At 40.6% G+C, this 22,900-nt stretch overlaps 1 protein-coding gene across 1 annotated transcript in view; it reads left to right on the top strand.

Annotated features, from left to right (window-relative positions):
* LOC123366466 (dermatan-sulfate epimerase) overlaps positions 1-22,900 on the top strand; it is a 275,329-nt gene that overhangs the window by 127,372 nt on the left and 125,057 nt on the right. Inside the window, exons 7-8 of the mRNA XM_045009972.1 lie at positions 783-957; positions 4,675-4,772. Coding sequence (XP_044865907.1) covers positions 783-957; positions 4,675-4,772 — 273 coding nt within the window. The remainder of the gene's footprint in view (positions 1-782; positions 958-4,674; positions 4,773-22,900) is intronic.

The raw sequence follows: 22,900 nt of genomic DNA on the forward strand, positions 1-22,900 counted from the left end.
TGAATATGTAGAAAAACATCCAAAAATATTTAAATAAATGGCATTCTATTATTGTTTAACAGTGTGATTAAAACTTTGATTAATCACAGTTAATTGTTTTAATCATTTGACAGCCCTAATTATTATTACATCAACTTTTATCAGAAAAAATGATGACATGCATTAAAAAAACTAATCTGAGAAATAATGTCATTGATATAGGAATGCTGTTACAGATCAGTTGGTGCTAACTGCAAGTTTTAAAAGTAACTGTAGATTTTGGGTGCTTCCATTTTTTGGTCTCCAAACTGAGATATCTTAAGATCTCTGATTGTCAGGAGACAGGTGCTCAGCACTTTCTGGAGACTAGGTCTGTTTAAGTAACCTCAAATTGAATATCCCAAAACTGAAAATCAATACAGTGATATCTCATACACAAAACCCTACAGTGCTTTTCAGGACAATAATTCATGATTTAAAATATGTGGGAAAACAAAAAATAAGAAAGGCAAAGCTGTGAAATGTATGTAATACCAGAGAGAGATAATTACATAATTTTTTTTGCTATTACATGTCACATTGTTTTCTTTTTCTTTTTTTATGTAAATCAAGAATTATAGCTCTGTACAACTTTTAAGATTTCTCTGCTTTTTTTATATCAGTCTTTTACATTTTATTTTATTATCTTTTATATTTTTGTTTATTTACTTTTGCCTATGGAGTGAAGGAAAAATTGCTGTGTTTATAGTATAGTTTGTAAATATGATTGGCTGGTAGAAGATAATTATGTTTTTATTTTTCAGAAAACTGTGGGACATATTTCCCAGAAGTGAAAAATGATCCAGCCAAATATTTACAAAGTTGCCCTGAGTCTGTAAAAAAGTGGCTGAGGCAACTGAAAAATGCTGGGAAGGTCCTGCTATTAATTACCAGCTCTCACAGTGACTATTGCAGACTCTTGTGTGAACACATCCTTGGGTAAGTGTACTGTTGATCTCAGTTCATTTCCAATTAGACCTCCCAGAGAGCAGTAGCCATGGTTAGAATTAGAGATGGCCCTGAGCAGTAAGGATAGAGGTTTGAACTTTCTCAGATGCAAGGAAGTATTTGGATCTGGGGTTTTGGTCTGGGTCTGTTTCTAGTTAGTGTTTCACATTATCTCAGAACTGGGAGACCAGAAGTTATGGGCTGTCCTTAAAACTATACATTTTTATAAGTAGTATTTCACATTGAATAACCAGTTTTTCTAAAGATAGGCCTTGTGGCTAAGGCACTGGCCTTTATTTCTTTATTAATTGTATTATGAATGGCCCCAGATGCCCAAATCTGGATAGGAGCTCTGTTATGGTAGGCACTGTACAAACATATGATGAGAGGCAATTCCTGCCCTGAAGCTCTTACATTAATGGCTATTAGCCAGGATGGGTAAGGAATGGAGTCCCTAGCCTCTGTTTGTCAGGGTGGAGACGGACAGCAGGAGAGAGATCACTTGATCATTGCCTGTTAGGTTCACTCCCTCTGGGGCACCTGGCATTGGCCACTGTCGGCAGACAGGATACTGGGCTGGATGGACCTTTGGTCTGAACCAGTACGGCCATTCTTATGTTCTTAGAAGGGAGGAAAAACTGAGACACAGAGATGTGAAGCAACTTGCCCAAGGTCACACCGCAGGTCATTGACACGTACAAGTGGGGCCAGATATGTGCATAGGCCTATAGAGCTATGCCAAGGGCCCCCATCTGCTGATATCTTGCAATTGTAACAGAATCAAGACTTCCATTTTTTAAATAAAAAGTAAGTTTCTAGCCTTTGAGGTTGTGAAGAAAAGCTTGAAAGTGTGACCAGGGATTAACAGGTGCAGTGGTGTCTGCTTGAGTCTGAACACAACCTAGAAATAAAGTTCTGAGAAGTGTGAATGACCCCATGCATCTCAATAGGGTGTTAATTCTGAGGCCCACTGCTCTTGTAGGCCCTACCAACATCACTCCAGCAGAGGATTCTGTATATGACAAGAGAAATAGATTGCAGTGGCCAACCCTCACCATCCCACGCTCCCAAGCAAATATTTCCCAGTTGTTGTGGTATGTAGTAAGGCCACTCCCTGCTGCCATCTCTCTCTCTCTGGGAAGGGCCCCTGTTGCTCCTGAGGGAAGAAGTTCCCTTGTTGCCACTTTGGTAAGAAGGGGACCTCTTGCCACTTCCCTGCCTCTCTGGGAGTGTGTAGGACCCTTTGTCGTCATCATTCCATGTGGAGTGCAGTGCCATAGCATGGGGATGAGGCCACCCATATCATGGGGACCCCATATCATGATATATCTAGAGGACCAGATTGCTTTACTCTTGTCCCAGGTCTTCCAACTCTCAATCCATGAATGTATGTGAGCTACTCAGATATTATACAATAACTTTCAGAGAAGAGCCTATAAATAACTTATCATTTTTCTTAATGCATGGTTGCCAAAAAGATAATTGTGCACAGAAAACATCTATTTACAGTACTTAGGCAGAATAGATAATTTCACACACAGATGGTTCACTGCAATTAATTTGAGATATACAGCTGCCAATGATGGCACCTATTTGTATCCACAGATTTTTCAAGCTCATAATATTGAGAATTTGGCTGGATAAGCCAAATGCAACCCAAAGTTAGTGGGCTTAACTCCCACTGAAATGTTTGACAAATCCATGAAGTTAATAATGGTGTAGGTTACACACTGAGTGTAACTTCATTAATAAAACAGTTTTAGGTGGCAGCATATTGTAGCTATTCTGCCTGTCAGTGGGTGTGCGCCCCGTGAGTATATTACATATAGAAATTGGGTAGAAAAGGGATGATGCAGCAGGAAAAGCACAACTGATATAAAGACACAGCTGCATCCCAACAACAGTACAACTCATGCCATACCATTCACAGTGTTCCAAGGACTAAACAGAATCCTGGCAGCAACAGCTACAACTCTACTATCTCCTGCCACCCCTCAAAAATGAAAAAAACCCAGTAATACTCAGATGAGTAGTATAGCCAGGGACTGATTCTCTACTGCCATGCACTTTCCGTAGTCATTGATGTCAGTGCAAGCACTCCCATCCATGCACTGATACCTGTACCTCCCTTTAATTGGGTATGTAATGCTCTAATATTTCTGTACTGGTGTGCAAGAGATCTTAAAGACTGTATGGCTACACGGCACAGTGAAAAGCCTGCTACACCCACACTGCCGTACATAGCTATATGTGTCAGTGAAAGGCTGTGGCCGGGGGGGAGACAGCAAGGAAAACCTTTGGTAGCTCCCCACTGCTGGAATATTTCCTTGCAGGGGAAGACTACAGCAGTTGGGAGCTGCCGGAGTCTTTTCCTGGGGATGGGAAAGGCTGTAGCAGCAGGATGCTGTGCTGCTAAAAGTAGCAGTGGAGAGGGAGAGTCATGGCGTGGCTGAGTAGAGAGCTGTGAAATGTATGTACTTGGGTGCATACCCTCACCCTTCAGGTATGTCTTTATTCATCTGAACCATGCATCACAAGCTACAATTCTATTTATACCCATGCTAGCAGGGGCTGTGCATGTATGTACTCTACACACCACTGAAAGACACGTGCAGTATAGACATACTTTACGTTGTCAATAGGGGTGATTTCCCTTGTTAAGCACAGCCCTCTTGAAAAGGTAGAGATTAGAAATGGAAGAACCCTACTAAGTCATCTTGTCCACTTCCATGCCAATGTAGGACTGTGGCCTTCAGTGTTTAGCGCAGTCCTATTTTAAATGAGTCAGGGAATGTGACTTCCACCACTTCCCTTGAAAGTCCACCTGTTCCACAATCTACTCGATGCTACTGGTAAGAATTGTTTCCTCCTGTTCATCTGAAATGTTCCCTCGCTCTAGTTCATCGCATAACTCCTGGCTGTACTCTTTGGCTTTTCAGTTCCCTCACCGTTGCTTGCACTGTAGAAACAAAATATTTATAAATGGTTACCATGTCACTCCCTTAGTTATGATATAAAGCATATTTGTTCTTGGCTTCTGTTCTTGTAAATTGATCCTCCCCAACCCCTAGTATTCAGGTATCCAGAACTGTGTGTAGTATGTATCAGATGAGAGCCGTAGTACACAGTGAGTGTGATCTTGAGAGCAACCTCAGCTTAGTCTCACTCTTTAGTGGCACCTATCAAGTTGTGAGCACAAATGTCATTCAGACATCTACCAGTATGTGCAAATCAAGTATAGTGACTTTACTTGAACTTTCTTTCATTTTAAGAGATAGGTAGTTCTACCATCTTAAAGATGCAGATAGGCACCTATTGGGATTTTCAAAAGCACCTAGTGACATCAATGCAATAGGCACCTGGGTGCTTTAAAAACCCCACTGTGTGCCTAGTGCAGTGGAGCCTAGTCATGAACCAGAACTCCTACGTGCTATGGTAATACAAATTAATAATAATAATGATAATAAATATAATTAATAGAAGGCTTCAGTCTGATAGGCTGTCTATCCAACATGCTTTCATTGTGATATATTAACTTAAAAATGGAAGAAAATGGGTGTGGGGAAATAGCATAAAAATCTCTAAGCAAAGTGTAATGAAAAAATGTTTTATAGAAAACTGTTTTGATGGTGAGTCTTATCTACATGGCTTTATTTCCTTTTTTTTTAAGTGTTTCAAAGTTGTTTGACTTTTGTTTTGTTATTTCAGGAATGATTTTGCAGAGCTTTTTGACATTGTGATCACAAATGCATTGAAACCTGGTTTCTTCTCTCAGACACCAAACCAAAGACCTTTCCGAACCCTTGGTAAGACTCAGTAACGTATACATCTGTTTCTTACACAGTTAGATCTAAGAAATGGGGGATCCAGTCTAGTAGATCTGCAGGTTAAAACTCTCTGACATAATCAAGCATTCAAATAGCAAGTGGAAGAGAGAAGAGATTCTAGATTGGTAGATTAGTTCAATTCCCAAGGCAGGCTACTTGGAAAGGTTACTGAGGAAGTAAAAGTTGTAATGCTGGAAGCAACCTGCAAATATAATGAAAAATAAAGTAAGCTTTTGGTTTAAAACAGAGGAAAAAAGTCAATATAATTTTGGGCTACATATATTGAGGTATTGCATGATTGGGTACAATGGTGAGTCATTTCTCTGCATTGCATAGGCAAGATCGTACACCGAATACTGCATACAGTTCTGGGGCAATTCATTAAAAAAACATTTAAACAAATTAGAGGAAATTCAGAAAACAAACAAATACACTTACAAGGCTGGAGGAAATGATTTATGGGGAAAGTTTGAAAGTATCTAATATGTGTAATTTGGCTCAGTATTTACTCACAATGGGAATACCATTCACTTAAAAAAATAAAAACAATCCCAAACTTTGTTGCAATGTAGTCAGGGGCGGCTCCAGACCCCAGCATGCCAAGCGCGTATTTCTGGCGGCATGCTGCGGGGGGCGCTCTGCTGGTCTCGGGAGGGCAGCAGGCGGCTCCGGTGGACCTCCTGCAGGCGTGCCTGCGGAGGGTCCGCTGGTCCCGCGGCTCCGGTGGAGCATCCGCAGGCACGCCTGCGGGAGGTCCACCGGAGCCGCGGGACCAGCGGACCCTCCTCAGGCATGTCCACGGGACCGGCGACCGACAGAGTACCCCCCGCGGCGTGCCGCCGTGCTTGGGGCGGCGAAATGGCTAGAGCCACCCCTGAATGTAGTGAATGAGGTTATTAGACCAAGGCATTAAGGAATGGAATGTACAAGAAAGGAAGGGCTTGTTAATCAACAAATGTGAATAGACATGTACAACAAGTCAAACAGTTTTGACTGCTTTTCATAAACATCCTCATGATTCTGTAACATTCTGAAAATTAAGCTTATGTGCAAAATAGCAGATTGGCCCAACTTCTAATGCAGTACAAATCAGGGAAAAAAAAGGCATATAGAACTGTATTTTAACATCTGATTTTGGAAAAGACTGTCACTCCAGACCCAAATTAATTTTACCTTTTGAACTCTTAAATTAAACTGCAATGGCAGAGTGGCAACGGATAGGAAATACTTTCTAATGCCATATCTATTTATGAAGAAGAGTAATAAAAAGTATCTTAAATATATATATTTTTAAAAGAATGAGGTCAAATAGGAAGCTGTCAATTTGACAGTTTGATATAGAACAGCACAGGAAGGAACTCAAATAAAATATGAATGAATAAGCAAAGACTTTATAAGTGGTAAGCTGTGAAGTTTAAAAGCATTTTTGCTAATTTATCTTGATGGAAATTGAAAATGAAGTATAACTCAGTTCAGATGCTTTTAAAATCATCAGTCTTCTCATGCCTACAAATGGGGGTGTCATTCCCTGAGTCTTTGATGGTGGTGTTGTTTGTTTGTTATAGTAGTGCCAACAGACTTTTGTCAGGATCTGGGCCTCATGGCAGTAGGCATTATATGAACACAGAATAAGAGTTGGCTCATGTTCTGCAGTGATTTCAATCTAAAAAAGACAGGAGAGACAAAAGAAAAGAGACAATCAACAAATGAGTAATGTGCCCAAACTACAGAAGTTACTAGGTACACTTTCTCCAACTTTTGTTTGCTTTGCTAGGGTTGGTTTTTTTTTTTCCCCCTCGTTTGACTTGATCTCAAATAAGAGCAAAATGGCCTCATCTTCAAAAAGATGAATCAGAGTATTGATGATACTGTAACAGGGACAAATATTTCTAAAAACAACTTTGGAAATTTTAATGAAACATATTCTGGTGCAGTAAATGGTTAATAATCTAAGATACTCTGTAGTGTTAATCACCTAAATAATGAGTAGAAAAAAAATAACGTTTTTGGTTTTCTGATTAAAAAGTCAAAATTTTCTGCAGGATAAAGAAACCTTTCTGAAAAGCTCTAGTGGAAGTCGGTTGGGCCTTACCAACCCCTTTCCTTCTGCCTGTGCTCCTTGGATGGGCTGCTTGAGCTCAGGTGGCTTCTGCCCAATGGCTTGTTCCTGCAATAAAACGCCCCTCCTAAAATTTGGTAACCTAAGTAACTGCCTGTCTACGCTGTACTCAAAGCTGCTGGTTCAATGGGGCTGAGGAGAGGAAGATGATCAAGAACAGTCAAAATGGATTCACCAATGGCAAGTCATGCCTGACCAATCTGATTGCCTTCTATGATGAGATAACTGGTTCTGTGGATATGGGGAAAGCAGTGGACATGATATAGCAAAGCTTTTGGTTCGGTCTCCCACAGTATTCTTGCCAGCAAGTTAAAAAAGTATGGATTGGATGAATGGACTATAAGGTGGATAGAAAGCTGGCTAGATTGTTGGGCTCAACAAGTAGTGATCAACGGCTCGATCTCTAGTTGGCAGCCACTATCAAGGAGAGTGCCCGTGAGGTCGGTCCTGGGGTTGGTTTTGTTCAACATCTTCCTTAATGATCTGGATGATGGGATTAATTGCACCCTCAGCAAGTTCACAAATGACACTAAACTGCGGGGAGAGGTAGATATGCTGGAGGGTACGGATAGGGCCCAGAGTGACCTAGAAAATTGGAGGATTGGGCCAAATGAAATCTGATGAGGTTCAACAAGGACAAGTGCAGAATCCTGCACTTAGGATGGAAGAATCCCAGGCACTGCTACAGGCTGGAACTGACTGTCTAAGCAGCAGTTCTGCAGAAAAGGACCTGGGGATTACAGTGGATGAGAAGCTGGATATGAGTCATCAGTGTTGCCAAGAAGGCCAATGGCATATTGGGCTATATTAGTAGGAGCATTGCCAGCAGATGGAGGGATGTGATAATTTGGCACTGGTCAGGCCACATCTGGAGTATTGTGTGGGCCCCCCAACTACAGAATGTGGACAAATTGGAGAGAGTCCAGCAGAGGGCAATGAAAATGATCAGGGGGCTGGGGCACATGACTTATGAGGAGAGGCTGAGGGAACTGGGATTGTTTAGTCTACAGAAAAGAGTGAGAGGGGATTTGATAGCAGCCTTCAACTGCCTGAAGGGGGGGTCCAAAGAGGATGGAGCTAGGCTGTTCTGAGTGGTGGCAGATGACAGAACAAGTAGAAATGCTCTCAAGTTGCAGTGAGGGAGGTCTAGGTTGGATATTAGGAAACACTATTTCACTAGGAGGTGGTGAAGCACTGGAGTGGGTTACCTAGAGAGGTGGTGGAATCTCCATCCTTAGAGGTTTTTAAGGCCCAGTTTGACCAAGCCCTGTCTGGGATGATTTAGTTGGTGTTGGTCCTGCTTTGAGCAGGGGGTTAGGCTAGATGACCTTCTGATGTCTCTTCCAACCCTAATCTTTTATGATTCTGTGATTCTATGATTCTACATTTCCCCATCCATCAGAAAATCTAAATTTTGTCCCAGTTTTCTAATATTGCTGAGTCAATAGGTTTGTCCTGTTTCAGTGGGTTTCCATACAAGGTGGGCTCAAGTTACAAAATGAGAATCCTTTTCTTGATTTCAAACTCTGCTCTCCCCCACCATCTCCTACCCCCGTGCAGGGGTGTTGAATCAGGTTCTTGATTGAGCCCCTACCTCATTTACATGTGGTGCTGTAGTAGTAGTTTTTGTTTCAAACTCTGGAGGAAAACCTTTAAAGAAAAGTTTTAAATCTGTCAGTCTTTCATTTTGGAGGAACCACTGTGGTCTATAAATATTTGAAGGAAGAGAACATAAAGAAGTTATTGTCAGCAGTAATATGATACTGTATGAGCTGCAGAAATGATTTTTCAGTAGAAAATAATTTTGGAACTAATCCATTTGGAACCATGAAAGTTAATTTTGATTGTGCTAAACACACATCATTACCTCATTTGTGTGAGTTTCAAAACATGCATCAATCAAAACTGCCAGAACATTGTATGCATCATTGCAAGATTTACGTAACTTTTTTTTGTTAGAACCAAGGAACTAGTTGTTATTATAACAATACATTTTTGTTTATATAGTACTTCTTCAAAGAACTGTGCTATAAATACTATAATTTAAAAAAAATAAAAATAAAAATCATATTGATGGAATTTTCTTATGAAAATTAAAATCTTAAAAAAAATCTCTTCTGTATTGATTTTAAAGCATTTATACTAAACTAAAAATCAAATAGTTTAATAAACAGGTTTATACTGCCATGCAGCTTCAACTCCAGAATACCTCTTCAAGGATCTTACATATGTCTGACTTGCACATCTGTATTTCTTTAGATAGGAAAAAAATTGCTTGCATAGTATAGTACATGAAATTCACAAATTTTGACATTAATCTTATAAATGAGGTCAGATCCTCAATTGGTATAAACTGACATAGCTTCATTTAAATCATTATAAGTACCTTGATTTACAACATCTAAGGATTTGTCCCAAGATGTTCATGTAAAGCAACGTCTGCCATGTCAGCACTCCCGTCTTTTGAAAATGGGATATAAGAGCTTTCCATCTTTTTGAACAACTAAATGAATTTTTTTAAAAGATTTTGTAGTTCTGTGAATTGAAGAAAAACCATGGAGCAAATATAGTTCGGTCTCACCTGGTAATTTATGATGTCATACTACTTAATAACATTGAACCACAAATTTATGATATCAGTACGTTGCTAATTAATATGTGCCTAGCACTAATCCTTCACAGGTGTGCATGAGCCTAACAAATTCTTTATTTTTATTATTATTTTTCTCTTAAATTAAAAATGTCACAGATAATGCTGACCTCCCTGAGTAGCTTCTATAAGTTTGTGCTAGTGGGCATTTCCTTCATGGACCTAAATACTGCCATTATACATTTACACTCATTTTGTGGAACTCTTGCAGTTTTAGCTCTCAATTTTTCTGTTTTTTCAGGTAATTGTGTGACTAAAAGTAGTACTCTGTGTGTGTGTGTGTGTGTGTGTGTGTGTGTGTGTGTGTGTGTGTGTGTGTGTGTAAATAAGATATAGATATGTATTGACTTTGGAAAAATGTTTCATTTTTAAAATCTTACTACACAAAAATGAGATGATATTTATGTGAAATATTATGGAATCATCCTATGATAGATGTATTAATCATGCATCTTTGACTATCCCGTTCTCCTCCAACCAATCCATGTCAACCATGACTTTTTCTAGTTTTCCAAACCTCTGAGCATCTTCAAACAGCTGCCATTTTCTAACAGACCATCACCAAATAAACTTTTTTTCTTCCCCAGATGAGGAATTGCTCTCTTAGATCCCAGCATTACCACCATCTTTCAAAAAATTTAAAGGTCCTAAAGGCCAAGACTGAAAAGACACTTTCTTGGGAAAGTCACAGTTTTTCTGTTCATAAAAATGTCACAAATTCAAAGGCCAATAACAAAAAATTGAGAAGGGGTATAAAACCATGTTTCATTGTTTAAATCAGTCTCTAACTATTAGGAATTAGGATGAGATTTTCATGGGGAGCAGATTACCCCACAAATACCTTGCCTTCCTCTGCAAGTTGACCATCTGGAGCTGGACACTGTCAGAGACAGAATACTGGACTAGATGGACCCTGGTTCTGATCCAGTATGATAATTCTTAGGTTTTTATGTTCATGTAGCCTTTTAGGACTAGACATGGAAGCTTTCTATCAATGGAAAGGGTTGACTCAGTTTTCCAGTGGGTCCAAGTACACACTCCTAAATCTGGAAGGTCCTGAAAAAATTTGTTTTCAGTAGGAAATATTTTAGATAAGGTAAGCTCTTTTAGGTTTTTATGGCTCATTATGACTTTGTTACAGTTGGACATATGGTAATTGAGATTCCTATTTTTACTAACAGAAGAATTTAAAATAACCAATTGTTTTAATCTCTAAAAATCCATGGGTTGGGAAAACCATTTTCCACCTGGTTGTACTGAGCATGCTCCAGAATGGCAGGGACTGAGCAGGATATTCTCTACAGTTGCTGCTCCTGGCTGCTTGGTCACTGGGCAGTGGAACTGAGAGCAGGCGTACTGTCTCTCCTGTGCTCTCAGTGTTCCCCCTGTGGCATCCAAGCAGGGAGGAACAGGAAAAAAACTGAGAGGAATGCAGAGAGCTGAGGAAGTGTGTGTAGGGTGGAACAGGGGGAGAATAAAAGCAGGGAGCTAAGGGGGGCTGCAGGGGCCACTGTGTGTAGAGGTGTGTAGAAGAGGATGGCACACCAAGGGGGAAGGAGCCAGGGAATGGGGTGGAGGAAGGGATGCAGATGCAGAGAGAAGAGGGGTAGCAGAGGTAACCTTAATTCTGGCATTTCCTATCTTTTGAGCACTTGATTTTGCAACCTTTATGTTCTTTTGAAGTAGGTGGGGGGTTTTGGAAGTAGTATATTATTCAGCAGGGGTGGCTCTATGTTTTTTGCCACTCCAAGCTCGGCAGTCAGGCCGTCTTCAGAGGCGTTTCTGTGGGAGGTCCGCCAGTCACGCAGATTCGGCGGCAGTTCTGCGGGTTATCTGCCACACCTTCATCATACTCACCGCTGAATTGCCACCGAAACCGCGGGACCGGCAGACATCCCGCAGAAATGCCGCCGAAGGCTGCCTGACTGCCACCCTCACAGCGACCAGCAGCCCGCCCCCCCGCAGCTTGCCGCCCCAGGCACGCGCTTGCTGCGCTGGTGCCTGGAGCCGCCCCTATTATTCAGAGAAACCTTAAACAGAACTTAATGCTGTACCAGAGTACTGTGCTGGAGGAATGAGTGTTTCTCAGCACGCCTTCGGGCAGCCCCAAAGAATGTGTGTCTAGCCTTGTCAGAAGGAACTAGGAAGTAATTTTAAGGGGAAGTCAAAAATGTCTGTTTTTTCTGCCTCTCAGAAAGGCACAAATGAATAGCAACACCAGCAGCGGGATGTGAGGCGCATGTAAAGTCTCTTCCAGCCACAACCAGAGATGTTCTTTTGGAATTAATGGAATTGTTTTCACTGTCACTTCTCTGGGGATTAGGGTGGTTTGTGTTGGCCCACTTATTAACACACTGTGAGGTCATGTAACAAACAACTCATATTTAGAGAGAATACTTCTATATTTTATATAGGTCATCCTAAACAAGTGCCCATAAAGGCCTTTAAAGCACACCACAGCATAATACAGTCTGTTTATGTGATGTGTTTTTTAACAGAAAACCTATTTTAGAAATTAATTAGGGTGTAATTACTGTTGTTTGTCATATCCCTTCATCTTGGTTAATCGAGAGAGAGGAAAAACATAACAAATAATAGAAACCTTTCAAAGGTGTTTAAATGAGCCCTTTCTGTACTCAACAATGTCTTGATTTTAAGATCTGCTATCCCATAATATCAGAGGGGTAGCCATGTTAATCTGGATCTGTAAAAGCAGCAAAGAGTTCTGTGGCACCTTATAGACTAACAGACGTATTGGAGCATGAGCTTTCGTGGGTGAATACCCACTTCATCAGATGCATGTAGTGGAAATTTCCAGAGGCAGGTATAAATATGCAAGCAAGAATCAGGCTAGAGATAACGAGGTTAGTTCAATCAGGGAGGATGAGGCCCTCTTCTAGCAGTTGAGGTGTGAACACTAAGGGAGGAGAAACTGCTTTTGTAGTTGGCTAGCCATTGTTTAATCCTGAGCTGATGATGTCAAATTTGCAGATGAACTGAAGCTCAGCAATTTCTCTTTGAAGTCTGGTCCTGAAGTTTTTTTTGCTGCAGGATGGCTATCTTTAATCTGCTATTGTGTGTCCAGGGAGGTGGAAGTGTTCTCCTACAGGTTTTTGTATATTGCCATTCCTAATATCTGATTTGTATCCATTTATCCTTTTACGTAGGGACTGTTCAGTTTGGCCGATGTACATAGCAGAGGGGCATTGCTGGCATATGATGGCGTATATTAAATTGGTGGACGTGCAGGTGAATGAAAAGGTGATGGTGTGGCTGATCTGGTTAGGTCCTGTGATGGTATCGCTGGTGTAGATATGTGGGCAGAGTTGGCATCGAGGTTTATTGCATGGATTGGTTCCTGAGTTAGAGTTACTGTGGTGTGGTGTGTAGTTGCTGGTGAGAATATGCTTCAGGTTGGCGGGTTGTCTGTGGGCGAGGACTGGCCTACCTCCCAAGGAGGGGTTGTAGATCACTGATGATGCGTTGGAGAGGTTTTAGCTGGGGACTGTATGTGATGGCCAGTGGAGTTCTGTTGGTTTCTTTCTTGGGCTTGTCTTGCAGTAGGAGGCTTCTGGGTACACATCTGGCTCTGTTGATCTGTTTCCTTATTTCTTTGTGTGGGTATCATAGTTTTGACAATGCTTGGTGAAGATTTTGTAGGTGTTGGTCTCTGTCTGAGGGGTTGGAGCAGATGTGGTTGTACCTCAGTGCTTGGCTGTAGACAATGGATCGTGTGGTGTGTCCGGGATGGAAGCTGGAGTAGGCATAGCGGTCGGTGGGTTTTTGGTATAGGGTGGTGTTAATGTGGCCGTCACTTATTTGCAGCATGGTGTCTAGGAAGTGGACCTCCTGTGTAGATTGGTCCAAGCTGGGGTTGATGGTGGGGCGGAAGCTGTTGAAATGATGGTGGAATTTTTCCAGGATTTCCATCCCATGGGTCCATATGATGAAGATGTCATCAGTGTAGCGTAGGTAGAGAAGGGCCGTGAGTGGATGAGAGCTGAGGAAGTGTTATTCCAGGTCAGCCATAAAAATGTTCGCATATTGTGGGGCCATGCGGGTGCCCATAGCAGTGCCACTGATCTGGAGGTATATATTGTCATCAAATTTGAAATATCCCATAATGTACCAGTGCTAGAATCAATTTCTGATTCCAGTTGCAAAGCACTGTATCCAGTGCTCAGGGCCGGCTCTAACATTTCTGCCGCCCCAAGCAAAAAAAAAGAGCGCCGCCCGACCCCTCCCCGAGCGTTGCGTCGCACTGCCCAAGTCCTCGCCCCCCCGAGTGTTGCGTCGCGCCACCCAAGTCCCCGCCCCCGAGCGTTGTGTCACGCCGCCCCAGTCCCCGCCCCCTCCCCAGCACCGCCCAAGTCCCCGCCTCTCCGAGCGCTGCGTCGCACCGCCCAAGTCCCCGCCCCCCTGAGCGTCGTGCTCCCCAAGTCCCTGCTCCCTCCCCAGCACCGCCCAAGTCCCCACCCCCGAGCGCCGCGTCGCACCGCCCAAGTCCCCGCCCCCCCAGCACCGCGTCGCGCCGCCCAAGTCCCCGCCCCCCCAGCGTCACATCGCACCGCCCAAGTCCCCGCCCCCCCAGCACCCTGTCGCGCCGCCCAAGTCCCTGCCCCCCGAGCGCCGCGTCGCGCCGCCCAAGTCCCCGCCCCCCGAGCGCCGCGCCGCCCAAGTCCCCGCCCCCCCCCAGCGCTGCCTGGCCAAACCAAAAACAACAAAAACAAACCCCGATCGTCACCCCCTCCCAAGGAGCCGCCCCAAGCACGTGCTTGGTAGGCTGGTGCCTGGAGCCGGCCCTGCCAGTGCTGTAAAGGGATAATGTTCTTGTTTCCATGCCTAGTGGTTCATGGGGATTTGTTTCTGACGTGCCTCTAATACAGCTTGGCATTTTGCTCATCTTACCTTTTTGTAGCAAGTAGTTTGTTGGGTTCTTGTGGGAAGCAGACTTTTAAGGGTGGCTGTTTGATGTTGCACTGCACAGAGGCTTTGAAGTGGCTCCAGAGACGATGGGAGATAAGAGTGCCAGTGAGGTGACATACAGATATGTATTGTCTGTCTGATCTATGCAGTATTTGTTATTGAAACCAAAAAGGAGCTTTACGGAGATGCTTCATAAAGACAAACTTTTGAAGCTCACAAGCTCTTTTGACAGTATGTATAATGTATGAGCACATGTTCTAAAATCCATTTAAGTTTTATATTTTCTGACATACACCAGGACAGGAAGGGCTGAATATGGGTCTTGTATGCAATCTATATTGAACTCATTAGATGAATTTTTTTTTATTTGCACAAACTGATCATACACACTTAAAAATTCGGAAGAGGCTGCCAAAATCTAGCATGTCAGGCTCTCTGACAGTGTGTGTTTTTTTCCTCCCTTAGTTTAACTAAGATGAGCAATTAACTATTCCATTCACCATAGGGCAGCTGCACAGAGACCTCAGTGTTATTCACTACAGCCTACCATGCTTTACATGGCAGTGTAAACAATTTACTCAAGGCCTTCTGGTTCCTGAAATAAGACAAGTTGTACATGCTGTAGACAAACAGTAAAAGACGAGATTTGTATTGTCTAATGATTGAGGACATTTGCCCAACAAATATTTGTTTAAAATTGTTTGATGTTCCGGGATAGTAAAATTGTGGAAATCAACAGATGTTTGGGAAATGAGAACTGGGAATTGATAAACATCTTTCCACTGTATGTTTGGTCAGTGATGATGGTCAGTGTATCCTTGCAAATAACCACGGGGTAGGTGGGAGGGGAGGGTGCATTGAATGAATGAAAGTTAAATCCTTATGTTCTATTGCTTGTCAAATAAAAATTGCCTTAGTTACAATATTACTCTACTTTGAAGTCTGTTTATACATACACAGTGTAGACATTTAAAGCTGGGTGAAATAGAGCTGGACTGGCATGTCTTTGCATTCTTGTATAGTATTGTTGGCTAAAATACTAGACAGAAAAACAACCTAGTTTTTAAGAGAAGGTGTTAGGAGAAAGTGTTTCCTGTGTACCCTGAAACTTAAGTTGTTTGAACAAATGATCCAAAACGTGTGTGTCATACATAATCATGGAACGTGGTTGGTGGCCATGGTTTATAAAAATAAAAAAAGTATATATTGAATACTTTGTTTACATTGTGAAGATAACAAACTAGTTATAGTAGAACGTCAGAGTTACAAACACCTCAGGAATGAAGGAACTTCGTAACTCTGAAATGTTGGTAACTTTGAACAAAACGTTTTGGTTGTTCTTTCAAAAGTTTACAACTGAACATTGACTTTATTCAGCTTTGAAATTTTACTATGCAAAAGAAAAATGCTGCTTTTAACCATCTAACTTTAATTGAAACAAGCACAGAAACAGTTTCCTTACCTTGTAAAATCTTTTTTTAAGCTTTCCCTTTATTTTTTAGTAGTTTATGTTTAACACAGTACTGTACTGTATTTGCTTTTGTTTGTTTGTTTGTTTGTTTGTTTGTTGGCTCAGCTACTGCCTGATTGAGAACTTCTGGTTCCAAATGAGATGTGTGGTTGACTGGTCAGTTTGTAACTCTGGTGTTCATAACTCTGAGGTTCTACTACAGATGTTTGTGCAAGTGAAGGAGAGGAGAGGGTGAAAGAAACAAGGTACTACTATGAATATAAAGAATAACTGTAGATTACTAAATTCAGCTAAATCAATATAAGCCCAGTTGTAAAATAAGAGTTTCCATATAGGGCTTTTGCATCAGTTTAAGTAACTCAATTTTAAAACTAGTTTTAGTTAAATTGGTGCAAGTCTTGTATGTAGACAAGACCTAATAGTTATATTGTGTGGTAGGGAAACCTTCTATCACAATATGTACTAACTGGCACTCTTTTGGCCATCTCAGAAGAGATACCAATGCACATTGAGAACACCCCGGTATATTTATTCTAGAATGGGATAGAGGAATGTTGATTCAGCAGCACTGGAAGGTTGGAGTCTCACTGCTTCTAATCTACCTATTCTCTGGATCAGTTTATTTTCCAGTGCTGTTACTCTGACATTTTATACATACTAAATTCAATTTTTTAAAAAGTCACCAATTTTTTTTAATTAAAAAACTTCCAGTGTTTTTATTAGAGAATGTCCACAGTCTTTAAAAAACAGATGTCATGTTTTAGTGTTAGTTGTCAGTATCAAAACTGATATTATAAACTGACCCATAGATGGCATTCTCCAATGCTTATTCTTCTGTAGAAGGGAAAATGCAAGTAAATGTGCTAAGCCAAGTGTTTTATATTTTTGTATAGTGTTCAAAATGTCCGTGAAGATAAAAAGTTCTTCATCCAAAAATCCAAGCAGTGGAAAAAATAGTACAGTATTTTTGCATAAAGACAGTAGGGGTTGCTTCAGCTGATTACCTTTGATATTCAATACTGTGTTTGGCACTAAACTGATAAGAAAATTACACTAGGCTGATTTAAAAGAAAACTAAAACTGCTGCTTTCAAAGGCTGGATATACACAATATTCCTTTTGTTAAGGCTGGAAAACATTTTTAGCATAAATTGCCAAGTGCTCTGAAAATAACATTAGTTCCCCCTGAAAAATGTATTTCTATACTGAATCAATCTGCACGATCAAATCATCACTTTAGCAAAATCCTGTTTATTATTATGCATTATTTATATTACATTAGCTCCTAGAGGTCCCTGTCAAATTCAGAGCCCCATTTTGCTAGGTGCTGTACAAATACATGACAAGAGGCAGTCTCCATCCCCAAAGAGTTCACAAATTCAAATAGACAAGAAAGAAAAAAAGTGGAGAATGCTGATTCACTGAAACTTGTTGTGGAAACTTTAATTGGGAAAGTTTCTCAAGTCCAGGATGGAAATTCTGGGAGGCATGAAGGGGAGAAAGAAGAGAGACTAACAGACCCTCACAATAGTCAATAGACTGGTTTAAGTCAATACCCAGGATTAAGTCCCTGCTCCAACTCAGGCTGGTCTAACTCACATCCCAGATGAGTGCCCTAACCACCAGGATATAGAGTCAGTCTCTCTGGCCCAATAAATATTTAATTATTTATACAAAGTGGAACAACTCCAGTGGGAGAGATTGAGAGAAAGAGGTGAGGGGGGAGGGGTTATTCTATAGCCCAGAAGTTAGAGCTATTTGCTGTTTTGTGGGAGGATCTTGCTATTTCTGCACTGGAACCAAACTAGATTCTAACACCTCAAAATGGAATGATTGTTTTCTGGGCAGCTCTAATTATTACCCCTCTCATAGGTGGGAAACTGAGGCACAGAAATTAAGTGGCATACCCAAAGTCACATAGGAAATCCTGTGGCAGATCTGGAAATTGAACTCAGTTCTCCTGTGTACCACTCCAGAGCCTTAACCACAAGCCTATCCTTTGACATGGAAATACAGCTGTATTGCAGTGAAATATGTTTTCTCTTCTTTCCTCCCTCCAGATTTATATTTGAAATAGCTAAAAAAAGAATCCCCAGATTTGATGCTGGGGTAAATAAAGAAAATATAACAGCAATTACATCCCTAAGATCTTCTTTCTATAATGAAGTTATGGACCATTATTTTCTTTACACTTCTGTACCATTTCAAAAATGTATCTGCAAAAGATTACCTGTTCTGTACTAAGAACTATTTAACCTGAATGTATTTGAAGGTAATGGCCTTCTTTGGCAGGCTTACTAGCCTACTGGGAGTGGGGAAGCAGTAGACATGATGTATTTTAAATTTAGTGACACTCTTGACAGTCCAACATGACACCTCATAAGGAAACTAGGGAAATATAGCCTTCATGGAATTACTATAAGGTGGGTGCAATATTAGTTGAAAGACGATACTCAAAGAGTAGGTATCAAAGGTTCGCTGTCAATTTGCAGATGACCCCAAGCTGAGAGGGGTTGCAATAACTTTGAAGGGCATGATTAAAATTCAAAACAACCTTGACAAATTTGAGATTTGGTCTGCAGTCAACAACATGAAATTCAGTAAAGACAAGTGCAAAGTACCGCACATAGGAAGAAAAAAATCAAATGCACAACTACAAAATTGGGAATGGCTAGTCAGTAGTACTGCTGAAAAGGATCTGGGGGTTGTGGTGGCTCACAAATTGAATGAGCCAGCAATGTGATATGCAGTGTAGCTGTAGCTGTGTCAGTCTCAGGCTATTAGAGAGATAAGGTGGGTGAGGTAATATATTTTGTTGGACCGACTTCTGTGGTGCGAGAGACAAGCTTTCAAGCTACACAGAGCTCTTCTTCAGCTCTAGGAAAGGTACTCCCAGCATCATAGCAAAATGCAAGGAAGAACAGATAGTTTAGCGTAAGTAGTTAGCACATATTGTAAGGGTGTCTAAAATGACATATCGTAAGGGACCATTCAAGGTAGTGTGGCCTGTTAGTGCCTCTGCAGTCACAGGAAAAAAAGATTAGGTTAGTGGCTTACAGATTGTTGTAATAAGCCATAAATCCAGTGTCTCCCTTCAGTCTGTGATTTTTAGTGTCTTACAGAGTAATGAATTTAAGCTCCCAGGCTCATTTTAGACACATCTCGGAGAAAATAATGTAGGTCATATTTAGAAGATGGAGGACTAGATGCTTCCTGAAAAGAAAAAAAAAAGTGCAGTATCACATCACTCTTGTATAGCATGGTACCAGAAAGGTGAAGGATGAGTTTACAGATTTAGCCACCATACTAAGACTCATAATACAGTGAAAATCTGTACAGATTGGCCTTGATGGCTTTTTTTTTTCAACACGTCATATAATAATCCTTGAACAACTGCCAAATTCCACATGAAAAGATTCCTTGGAAGAAAAACAAGTTATTTACTTCATAAGGGAGAAAAGTACCATGATTTGTGAAAGGAAAATACTGCTTTGACGTGGACAAAATCTCAGATAACAATTAATGGGAAAAGTTTGGGGTTATGATTTTACTTTATTGTGTAAGTATTACTACAGGGACCAAAACAACTGGGTTATTTGGCAAAGATACTGATAAACAGTCAAATCACTATTTAATTATATTTAATTCATTTCAAAACTGGGGCCATAGCCATTTATAATAAGGCAAGAGTAAAGGGTTATATGTGATACATTCCTGGAAGATTCAGGATTGGCAACAACTGCAAAGAGCTTGCTTTAGACAGAGTTGCCATGAATTTGCATGTGTTGGTTTTCATTAAAAAGCTTCAGAGTTCGCTTGTGTGCTCTTCCAAAAAGTCAGGCTTTTATTCATTAAAATAAATTATTTTTCACCAAAAGCACATCCTGCTTTTAACACTGTAGGCATCAAGACTGTTACTTAAAGGAAGCTGTAATTACAGTCTCTTGTCATTTTTCTGGGATGAAAGTAACCTCTGAGGAAGTTGTGTTGTAGTAGTGATCTGAGTACACAAGTAGGAATCACGAGGAAAGCCTAGGTCTGCTCCTGGCTATGACATGTACCTGTCTTTATGTCCTTGGTCAAGTCACTGAATCTCTGCCTCAGTTTCCCCATCTCTAAAATTGAGAATTAGCTAGTGTTTGTAAAGTGTTTAAGAAAAAGGGTCAGATTCTGGGCTATGATTCAGAAGCATACAAAGGCCATGAAGTTGGTGAAAATGGCAGGTGAGAATTTCCTGAGCATAAGAGAATCCCCAGTTGGTGTAGAACTGGCGTAGTTGACTCTGTAACACTACTTCTAACTTTCCCATCCTGATATAAGGGATATGTTTGCTATGTGTATGTGCTTTTAAACTATTAATGATAGCTATTGAATGTTTACTAATAGAAAATATATTTTACTAAATATTATGTGCCACTATGATTCCAGTTTTGAACTAAAATTGTGGGTTTTCCTTTTTTGCTATTATAAACAAACAGTCTTGATGATGAATGAGCCATTTAAAATGGGGTTTTTTGTACAATGTATAGGAACACAGGACTGGAAGGGACCTCCTGGGTCATCAAATTCAGTCTCCTGCTATCACAGTCAATCCAATCTCCTAACCCTGTTCATAAATGTATCAAACTTCACCTTAGCACTATTAGAAGATTTCCCCCGCTACTCTTGTTGGAAAGCTATTCGAGAACCTCACTCCACTGATAGTTAGAAATGTTCTTCAAATTTCCAGCCTAAATCTATTCTTGGCCAGTTTATACCAATCTGTTCTTGTGCCAACATTGTCCTTTAGCATAAATAACTCTTCGCTCTCCCTGGTGTTTTAGCCATTGATGTATTTATAGAAAGCAATCAGATCTCCCCTCAGCTTTCTTTTGGTTAGGCTAATCAAGCCAAACTCTTTTGGTCTCCACTTGTATTTTAGGGTCTCTGTTCCCTGATCAAGCTAGTACCCCTTGTCTGCACCTGCGCCAGTTTGAATTAACCTTTCTTGAACAGGGGTAACCAGAATTGTTCCAGGTGAAGTCTTACCAGTGCCTTATACAATCACAGTAATATTTCCCTTTGTCTTCTGGAAGCATTTTAATTGTTATACCTTTTTTTATATACCTTTTTTTATGGTTCCTTTTCTAAAGACAATTTAGATTTAAAAATCTTTAACATTAGTGACAATTTTAAATTTATAATTTAATGAGATTTCCTGTGTGCACTGTGGTAAGAAAAAGTGTCAATAAGTAATTAACTGACAAGCATTAATGTTTTCCTGAGGAAGAGGGCAGAAACCTCTCTCAGTAGTCCCAGATGTTAGTTTTCAGTTGTGCAAGTATCAACAATTATCAGGTTTCCTAGTTTGTTTGAAAGAACTTGGAACAAGAATACTGCACAACCTATAAATATCCAACCAAAGATTTAGGGAATTAGCCAAACTTTCCGGTTGTTACTCTTTTAGAACTTTCTCTGTTTTTTTAAGGGAATGAGGAAGAGTTCTTTAAAAATCAGTTCCAAGTCTGCATTTACTAACAGTTAAAACAGCAAAATTGTCTAACTTTGTTTCCTTAGCTGCTTTGAAACCACATATTTTCCAGATAAAATGTAAGAAACATTTCCCACATTCCCTCAGTAGCCTTGTTTCTAGATTTTGAGCATTCTTCAATGATACTTTAGCAGGCTGTTTCCCTATCTTGCTAGAATCAGCAGCGGTAGTACTTAGTGTACCATTATGTATTCGGGTGTGGATACTTCCTTTTTAATAAATGAGTCAGAGAACAGCATGAGCTGAAGTTAGCACGAACCAAAAGAAAACATAAACATCCCAGCTATACATCCAAAATGGTGGGGTCTAAATTAGCTGTTATTACTCAAGAAAGAGATCTTGGAGTCATCATGGATAGTTCTCTGAAAACATCGACCCAAAGTGCAGTGGTAGTCAAAAAAGTGAACAGAATGTTAGGAACCACTGGGAAAGGGATATAAAAATCCATGGTACACCCACACCTTGAATTCCATGTGCAGTTCTGGTCACCCTGTGGCTATAAAGATATATTAGAATTGGAAAAAGTACAGCGAGAGGCAAAATAATATTAGGGATATGGAACAGTTTCCATATGAAGAGAGATTAAAAGTAATGGGACTGTTCAGCTTAGAAAAGAGATGATTAAGGGGGAATATGACAGAGGTCTATAAAATCATGAATGGTGTAGAGAAAGTGAATGAGGAAGTCTTATTTACCCCCTGCACATAGCACAAGAACCAGGGGTCACCCAATGAAATTAACAGGCAGCAGGTTTAAAACAAACAAAAGGAAGTACTTCTTCACACAACACACAGTCAACATGTGGAGCTTGTTGCCAGGGGTTGTTGTGAAGGTCAAAAGTATAACCACAGTCAAAAGAGAATTAGATAAGTTCATGGAGGATAGATCCATCAATGACGATTAGCCAAGATGATCAGGGATACAACCCCGTGTCCTAGCTGTGCCTTAACGTCTCACTGCCAGAAGCTGGGACAGGATGACAGGGGATGTATCACTTTGATAACTGCCCTGTTCTTTTCATTCCTTCGGAAGCATCTGGGACTGGCAGTGTTGGAAGACAGGATACGGGGCTTGATGGACTCTTGGTCTGACCCAGTATGGCTGTTCTTTTGTTCTGACAAATTATATTTTAGAATTATTGTTAAATTATTCTTGAGTGCACAGATTGTGAAAAAAAGTGCAATACATTTTTATTTTCATGAGTTTTGAATGGCCACAGAGCTATTTCCTGAGCAAGAGAGGCAGAGCAATAAGTTGTATCAAAAGCTCAAAATAAAGAGTGATCTTCCTCCTTCTGCTGAGAGAGATTTTACTTAAACCCCTTTGTACTGCTGTTTCCTTTCTCTTCAATAAACTCTCTGCTGCCCCTTTTTGAGTTAATGGCTGTGCTGGCTGCCCAGTATGCTTGGATG

The sequence above is a fragment of the Mauremys mutica genome, chromosome 3 (genome assembly GCF_020497125.1).
Source record: "Mauremys mutica isolate MM-2020 ecotype Southern chromosome 3, ASM2049712v1, whole genome shotgun sequence".
Classification (NCBI taxonomy): domain Eukaryota; kingdom Metazoa; phylum Chordata; order Testudines; family Geoemydidae; genus Mauremys; species Mauremys mutica.